The 9,426-nt window shown below is 41.8% G+C and overlaps 1 protein-coding gene across 1 annotated transcript; it reads right to left on the minus strand.

Annotated features, from left to right (window-relative positions):
- Positions 1-984: 984 nt before the first annotated feature.
- Positions 985-9,211, minus strand: mfsd1 (major facilitator superfamily domain containing 1). The gene is made up of 16 exons (XM_079481910.1): positions 8,731-9,211; positions 8,260-8,312; positions 7,938-8,050; positions 7,812-7,854; positions 7,669-7,736; positions 7,488-7,596; positions 7,166-7,268; positions 4,420-4,518; positions 4,192-4,303; positions 3,991-4,047; positions 3,593-3,749; positions 3,401-3,498; positions 3,203-3,315; positions 2,999-3,046; positions 2,850-2,916; positions 985-2,369 (listed from the first exon to the last, which is right to left on the minus strand). Exons 1-16 carry the CDS (start codon positions 8,891-8,893, stop codon positions 2,366-2,368), a joined length of 1,407 nt encoding a protein of 468 aa, XP_079338036.1. The 5' UTR covers positions 8,894-9,211; the 3' UTR covers positions 985-2,365.
- Between the last annotated feature and the right edge of the window lie 215 nt (positions 9,212-9,426).

The raw sequence follows: 9,426 nt of genomic DNA on the forward strand, positions 1-9,426 counted from the left end.
GTTACACTGTACTTGTATATGTGTAATGACAATAAAGTTGAATCTAATCATCTAATCTAATCTAAATATGACCTTTGACTGTAGTCGACCAAAGCCCAGAGAAGCCCAGTGGTTTGACCTTACAAGATGATGATGTCATCACTGCTATATTTTACTAAAGGATGATGCCAACAGGTTTGATACTGTGGTCACATTTAGCTCCAGTTGTGACTTGTTGCTGCTTCTTTAATAAAACACACATAATGAACACATGCAAACACAAGTTTATTATGACAGTGTTAGGATGACAGCGTTTTGCGGCGGCAGACTGCTGTGAGGCACAAGAGGTGAAACAGACTCATTTGAGGACGCTTCTGTAGGCCAGTGAAGACACATGAGGACAGCAGTGATCTGGAATCTGTCAGTACAAACACAAATCATCTGGAACCGCTGACTACGCTTACATGGACAGCAGTTATCAAATTATTGAAAGCTGTCTGACGTGCCATGCTCTCGTTTGCCCTCAAACTACTGTCCATGGCCGTGTGTATCTGTGCTGTCACATGAAGCTCATCGTGTAACTTAGGTGTGTACATGACATGTCTGTAAAGCACTTTTATAATGCGACTAAAGTAGGACTAGTCCAGAATTATTAGTTGGATCTGAATATCGTCTTAATTGCGTTAATATGGGAAGATTACTATAATATACACAGCAGTACACGGTTGCTAGGGTGTTCTAGGTGCTTGTTCCAGTGTTGCTAGGGTGTAGGGGATTTGAGGTGTGACTCTGTTTGAATACCTGCACACCCAGTCTGGACAGATAGCGGTTGCGCAGGCCGAACGGAGACAGAGGCTTCACGTGTTCTTGAGCGTTCACAGACTGCTGACGGCTGTGCAGACGTCTGACGTCCCTGTGACAAAAACACACTTTTTTACTGTCGTTTTCTATGTTAATATGGACACAGAGATGCATTTCAGCACTGTAATAAAACTAACCAACATGCCAATTTTATTCTTTATTGCAATTCCCATTCACACCCAGTACAGTATCATAAAAATCAAAGACGAACAGTGAGCGTTTATAAACGCTGTCTATCATATTAAAGATTTCAAGTGCTCAAGATCAATATTTGACAACAATCTGCTAGTTTCTCATCAAAGTTGTCAGGGGCTGAAGTGAGTTAACAAGAAAATCTGAATATACAAAAGCACTTTAAAATATAGGACACTTGTCTGATAAGCAAAGCAGGTACATAAATCTTGACAAACAATGAAGCATAAGTCCAGAACTGTGTATTCAAAAAAGTAAAATGTTTTCACGTTGACTTTAAAATGTAAAATCCTTTAAAATCAACCTTTCCGGGGTATAAAATCATTTAAGTAATAGATATGCAACACAGACATATGGTTTAAAAACAGTCTAAACAATGAAATGATAGGTGAGATTCTCAATCCATCTGTCAGTGCTTGTGAAGACAAGACCAGATTGGTTGTCTGTGGAAATGACAGAGGAGAGCAGCTGGTGGAAATAACCTGCCGTCAGGATGACCTTCATTACAGTCAACATATCGACCAATAATCTGACACACTATTGGCCGATAGTTTAAAAACAGCCAATGATCAGAGCCGATATATCCTGTCAATCTAAAGCGGACAGGAAAATGCAATGAGCTTGTGCTCTGTATATAGAAAATCTTTAAGAAACATAACCAGTTTGATGTTTAATATTAATAGTCATTATATGAATTGTTAACATTCAGAAAGTTAAAATAAATGTGTCATCATTTACTCTTCCTTTTGTCATTCCAAAACTTTATGAGTTTCTTTCTTCCGCAGAACACAAAAGAAGATATTTTGAAGAATGTTGTTAACTGGACTCTATTCACTTGCATTGGTTTGTGTCCATACAATAGAAGGGAACGGGGTTCAGTGCTGTTCGGTTACCAACTTTCTTCAAAATATCTCCTTTTGTGTTCTGCAGAAGAAAGAAAGTCATAAAGGTTGTGACAAAAGGACGAGTAAATGATGACATAATACACATTTTGGGGAGAACTATCACTTTAAGAAATATTCATTTAAACTCGGTAGATATCACTCTGAATAATCGGCTGTGGGTATCGGTGTGGAAATGTAATATCGGTCATCTCACGTATGATCCTCTCAATAGTATCTCAACAGATTTCTGACGGTCGAGTGTCAGCTATACGCATTTTTGTGATTTTGCCACACATCACTCATCCTATGTGAATCTAAAGAAGTCTGTTCCTGGAGCCTGTGGAAAGAATCACTACAGGTCTTTAGTGAAGTCGAAGTGCTCAGTGTGAGAGAACGGAGAAGAGAAAGTCCCGTGATGAAGAAGGCCAGTCAAGTGCTCAGAGGAACCTTCACCTGAAATACATCACAAGCATCAGCACGTGCACATCATCTTAACACACCACACGACTCAAAACAAACAGATACAAACACTATCATTTATATTTTTTACCACATTTTAGAATAATAGGAAACCCATCAAACCATGGCAGACTGACACAATTGTAACCGTAAGAATAATGGTGCCTAAAATCATTCCGTAAGGCCAACCGAATCCAGTCGCTGGACCAGAGATACTTAGATCCCCCCACAGAAATAAACTCTTTGGGTTAACACGATTCACATAAATTTAGACCTATTTTTGGTTCACAACGAAATTTTTTGCCAAAAAGCGACTAGTTTGCAGATATGGCCATTGTTTATATATTAAGACCCGCTTCTCTCTCTACCCAGGGTTCCCTTTAACTGTCAACAGCATCACTTTCTGCGCCTTTATGCAAAGGAAAACAAGAAACCTTTGTGGTGTTTGCTGTGATTGTTAAGGTTTATACTCACTCCGACGACTCAGAAAGAGCTTTAGCGCGTCTGGCTCGTGTGGAAGCAGACAGGTTCAGCTCTCCCTCTGATATAAAACACAAGACAACAGCTGTGTGGATCACGCAAAAAACAGTCCTGAAATCATCTCACTGACTCACTGACATTACCTCTGTAGGAGTTATACAGATACAGCAGGACCACGCCGATCAACGCACCTGCAAACAAACGAAAAACACACCATGGCATTAATACATCGGCTCAGGTGTGCTCCTCACCTCGCAGCTCAACCGTATGACAAGCGCAACACAAAAACAACGCACGTTGTCATTCAATTGCCTGTTATAGGAAGACGATGTATCGGGTGAACTTACAACACATACAGACGATGAAGAAGACCTCGAGGAAGAGGTAACCTTTGGTGTCCAAGATGGCTCCCGCGGCCAGAGAGATGACAGCCAGACCCAAGTTCTGTATGGACTGCATACTGCACCCATCACAAGAGCAAAACCACTTCAACAATCTGCTGTTTCCTCATTCCACCTCCATTAAGATGAACATGGCACACTTACAATCCATACGCGGTGCCCAGCTGATGTTCTGCTACCACAAACGCCACCATCGGCCAGAGAGCACAGGCCAGAAGAGAATACGACAAACCTAAGATAGACTGCGACAAAACACAATACAGCACTTACACCACAATACAACCTGTGCGGCACAAGCACATTGTCAGCGTTAAAGAGACGGGTGGGAGCGCTTACCATGGCAATCCAGGGGTTCCAAAGGGTGAAGGCCAACATTAGGTGAGATAAGAGTGTGGTGACCACAGCCAACAGAACCCACATGATGTTCCGGCCCGTCCTATCAACCATGAAACCCAACACAGGCGAGGCAGGGGCTGAGATGATGTACACGACGCTAAAATTCACAATGTGAAAAAAACCCTGTGTGAAACGGCACGAACACTCCACGTACGTCATGGTTGTGTTTAGGTGCCATGCTTGGAACTGAGTGCAAACTGGACAGCAGGATCAATTTAGAAGGTTATGCACACAAACTAAACATCTGCGCTGCAATGTCATGTTATGTAAGACTTCACAGTGCAAATAACATGACTTTCTTGTTGTAATTTTATTTATGTGTGTGTGTGTGTGTGTACCTGTTGATGGCCCTGGCCTGGACAGAAGTAAAGCCAAATTTCTCTATGAAGAAAACTCTGTAAGTCAAGATAACACGAGCATGAGTTCCACTTCAAATGTTTGTGACCTTTGAAGTGTGTTTTTGCTCTTTTTTCTGTTTCTACATCACGTACACTGGACAGACAACAAAACAAGCTAAAGAAAGGGTTGTGTGTACTCACTGGCCCAGTCCGATAAAGGGGAAGATGGCCACGTAATATCCCACACATATGATGAAGATAAGCCAGAGAGAGAAGGGAAAATCTTTCACATCCGTCAGCTTGATCACTTCCCCTAAACACATACACACGTCTCTAAATGCATGTCTGACGCAACACATCATCAAACGCAACACATCATCATCATCATCATTTCTAACAGTAAAATAGGACTGTTGTGATTTTTCTCACCCGTCTTGCTCTGCTCCTTGTGAAGGATCTTCTCCGCTCTTCTGTCCAGAAAACCCAGAACCAGTGCACACGTGAGCGAGAATACACACGTGGATGCCGCTGTGACGTCACACACAATTAATCATTACATCGCATCACGACATTGAAGAGTGAAGTGTTTTATTTACATCATATGACCGTAACCTTGCTGTCTGCGTGCGTGTATGCGCTGTTAGTGTGTGTGTGTGTCCGCGTTTATACATCTGTGTCTGCATGCATGCATGCATGCGTGTGCATGTGTGTGTCTGCACGTGTGTGTCTTCGCATGTGTGCGTCTTCGCATGTGTGTGTGAGGGGTTGTGAAGAAGAAATGAAACACTGATACTTCTGAGATTCGCACACAAGCAGAAGCAAAGCGAAACGTTAGAGAGAAGTGAAAAACTTCACCGCAGGCGTCTCTCATTTCAAACACACACACATAAACACTTTGTGTGTTGTAATTTCATACGGAGATGTTTCGCTTCAGACTCGATGACTCATTATACCTATAATACAAGACTCATATTCTGTAAACATGACAGCCATCCAGATCAAATTTACACCAAGAAAACGAGGCTTGCTTCTTTATTAAGAAAATGAAAAATATATCCAACTGCATATACTGTATATAGTTGTGTTCTTACATTGAATGGGTAAAAGTACAAAAAGCATGAGCCAGTGTACCATAAGTGATCTTACATTTGACCTGCCATATACAAAGTCTTGCCAAATTTAAGGTTGTCCTTCAACTTCCTTTTTTATACCAATATTATGTAAATCATGCCTCTGCTTGCCTTGTAATTATGATTCCTAGATGTTTCTATGAATTGTGAGCCATTTTAAATGCAATAGAATTTAAAGACAGTGCCCTCCACTTATATTGGCACCCTTGGTAAATCTGAGCAAAGGCGGCTGTAAAAATAAATCTGCATCGTTTCTCCTTTTATACAAACAACTCTACAAAATTCAAACATTCCATTAAAAACAATTTGAAGTGGGGGCATAGCACTTTATAAAAACACTCTAATACACCGTGGTCACAATTACGGGCACCCTGGTATTCAAAACTTTCTGTGACGTCCATTTGCATGAAAACCAGCTCGGAGTCTTTTCTTGAATGTCTGACGAGGTTTGAGAACATATGGCTAGTCATCAGAGTCCATTCCTTCATACAGAATCTCTTCAGATCCTTCACATGTTGCTAGTGCTCTCTTATCCTCAGTTCATCCCGCTCATGTTCTATAGTGTTCAGAACTGGGATGGCAATGGCCAATGATCTTGATTTTGTGTTCAGTGACACATTTATAGTTGATTTGGATGTTTATTTTGAACCAGTATGCTGATGGGAGATCTAACCATGACCCATTCAAATATTTCTGTAAGTGCAAGTTTAAGGGGCATTTTTATCCCTGTGCGCATCAAACCTATCTTGGTTTATTGCTGCCTATTTTTTCATTTCATATGGCCACAGACTTTAGTCCTGTTTCCTGTTTAAAGTTCCAGTATGGCAGATTCATATGATGAGATTTGTTTTTGCATGAGAGCAGAAGATTTGTTTCTTGAACAGGGTCCCAAACTACTTGTGGATTTCCTTTATTTTTATGAAATGCTTTCCAACCCCAAAATTCAACGGATTACTGCAGTTTTCCATCTTTGCTCTGTGAAGAGTCTTTGGCCGCTCAGATTCTTCTTCTCGCTGTGCATTGACACATTATAGACACACTTTCTCTTTCAGGCAGATTTTCAACATCTCCAGTCCATTAAAACGTCTTTATCATTGCCCTGATGTTGGAAATGAGACTTTTTATGGTTTGAACTATTTCCTTAAAGCCATTTTGTAATTTGTGTAGCTCAACAGAACTATATTGCACATCAGAAATATGTTCTTTAGTTTTATCCATTGTCATTATTGATTAAGTGGCCTTGGGCTTTGCGTGACTATCATCTATTCTCCTGTCTAACAAGAAGTCATGACTGGACAACATCGTGTTTCTAGTCACCTTGGTGTGCTCAGAAAATGTAGGTATCAATGGGAATATACTTAGGATATATTTTACTCATAAGATTTTCTAAGGATCCCAATAATCGTGACCAGGGTGTATTAGAGAAAGCCATGTTTTCATAATGCAACTTATTGAAATAATAAATCCCTACCCTAACCCTAACCCTAAACCTACAACTGATGATTATACACTTGTTAGCCAGTTTTATATGAAATACTTTCTTAGGTGGATTGGAACCAGGGTCTCCAGCGCCAAAGACTTTTTGTCCAAGAGTTTTAATGCAGGTGGAATAGTCAATTCTGGATTTGCCATTTTAAAGCTTCCTTTCCTTCCTTCACTGCGATGCCTATTATGCAGATATTATTGCGTCTGGAGTGGGACTTAAGGTTATGAGTTGAATCCCTGAGCTTTTCTTCAGTCTTTCTGCCACAGTCAAACACTTTTCCTGATTTCTAACAGCCTCTTTCTGCAATATCTCTCAGTGTACGTCGACGCTCTGTTAACGTTTGCATGAACGAGTCGAATTTCTGGCTGAAGGAAATGTTTCATGGCGACACAGCACTCATGATGTCACACTAGGATCAGCACTGGTCATTCTTTTTAATTTTCCTTCTGTTGTTTTTCATAATATTGATCGATTATTGACTCAAAATAAAAATAAAAAGTCGATCAAACAAGAGCGACTAATTTCATGGAGCCGTCCACAGTGATATATTTTGTCTTACCGATCATGAGTGTTATTCCCAGTGTGGTGTGTCCTGCCGATCCCATCATCATCTGAATCCGTCCGTACACCCAGCCAATGACATTCATGTTCACTGTGCTGCCCTGAATGACAGACGGAACAACAGAGACGTGTCCTCATGTGTGAAATACGTTGTTTTTATGGCGTAATGCTATAAATCAAACATTATTTGATGAATTAAGTGCAAATCGAGTGAGCAACTATGAAAAATATACCGAGCCGATTGTCTCCCGTGTAACAGATCAGATTCATGTGACTGACGCTGATCTGAGAGCAGTGCAAACGCAGCTCTTTACACTTACCAGTCTGGCCATACTGAGCTGCAGGCCGAACACCAGGTTGAGCTCTTTGCCTTTAAACCAGCTGACTGCATACGTGTTCTGAGCCACAGCCAAAGACTCTCCGCCGATACTGAACACAAACACACGTCACACGCCTGCGGTTAAGACACACAGCTTTCATCCACACACTTCAGCTTCTTACCCGAATACAAACCGGCCGGCTTCCATCAGCCAGAAATGATCAGCCAGAGCACCGGCGGCAAATATGATCTGGAAAAATAACAACACAACATTTACACACAAATCAACAACAAAAGACGAATGCGTGCGTGAGCGATAACTCACCTGTCCTATTACCACAAACAATGAAAAGATTATCGTTCCCAACCTAGCAAAAATGAACAAAAGACCTGTGTGTGTTATAGCTGTAAATAGACATTACATCAGCGGATGGACGTGAGAGGGACTCACCTGATGCCAAAGACCCTGTCCAGCAGAAAGCCACCCAGAAAACACAGCACCACATTGGGCCATGAGTACCACGCGTACAACTGCATGAACGACGCAGTGTTCAGATTCATATCCTGACACACACACACACAGAGAAAACACAATCACACACCACATCTCATGAACCTCAGAAAAAGAGTCGATATGATTAAAGGTCACAATATGAACTCAAACATTTCTCATCGAGACAGACCGCCATACTCTTCGCAGATCTCCAGCAGGTTTAGGGAGACCGTGTGAACAGCAGCGTTACGTTTATGGAGATAAACATCTGGACACACACCTGCATGACTTGAGTCTGAAGAGCCGCTGGGTTGTCATAGCAAAAGTAACTCCCTGTAAGACACGGAAGACAGGAACATGAGATCGCCATCTTCGAAGGGTCAACATTTGCCCTTCTGTCACCCAATCGGTTGTCTGAGATTGGCATTTATAGCACGTCACATTGATATTCACAGATGTGTTAAGGCGTTCAATATGACAGACGTCTAGTCCACATGTACTGTAGTCGATGACTTACTGTAGTGAAGTGTGGCAGAATGCTCATTCTGATGTCTATAGCCCACACTCACTATAGTTAACTCTACTCTACTGTAGTGTGCAGTAATGAGTATAATATACTAAGGCAGTACACTACAACGTATCACACACTTGAGTTGACTATACAATGTAACACAACCGTTTTCAACATCGAAACAACCGCACACGTCAGTGTTACTTTGTCTTAGTTCTGCGCGTGCGTGTGAAGTCTCACCGAATCCCAGGAAACACATAAAGATCAGAACCAGGATCCGGTGCAGCAGATGACGCGGGTCACACAGCGGGTTCATATTCACCCTCACATCATCTTCTTCATCATCATCATCATCGCCTTCATCTTCATTCACGAGACCCCGGCGCTCTCCCGAGTCTGCCATCGTCGCGCCACACACACACACACACGGTCATATGACTGCAGTCCAGCGGGTCACGTGACAGCCTACTGCTGCGTCACCGACAACGGTTTCGGGTCACGTGACATGCTGCTGCGTCAGCGACAACGGGTTTTATTTGGTTGCTGATGTGAAGCCAACAACGCAAAATGCCTTGAATACAGCAAACCATGATGAAATTCAATTAAATAGCCACATGAAATAAAAAAGTACGACACAAGAGGTTTAGTCAAGAAAATAACCCTCTAGCAATTTAAATTTAACCAAGTATCTACCCGCTCAAACTGTTCTATCTAGAGACGTGACAGTCACAAAAAGTTCACTGTTTATGATCTGCACCTGATAAACTCATTACATACCCAGGTAGCAAACAGACGTTGGCCCAACGTAATTTTGTCCGTTGGGCCAACCATGTTATTGGACGGCCAGCAGACCTTCTGCCAACCTAAAAAAACACTAAAACAACATTGGGCCACCGGACAAAATTACGTTGGGCCAACGTCAGCACCCAACGTTGG

Source organism: Barbatula barbatula, assembly GCF_947034865.1.
Source record: "Barbatula barbatula genome assembly, chromosome: 19".
Classification (NCBI taxonomy): Eukaryota; Metazoa; Chordata; class Actinopteri; order Cypriniformes; family Nemacheilidae; genus Barbatula; species Barbatula barbatula.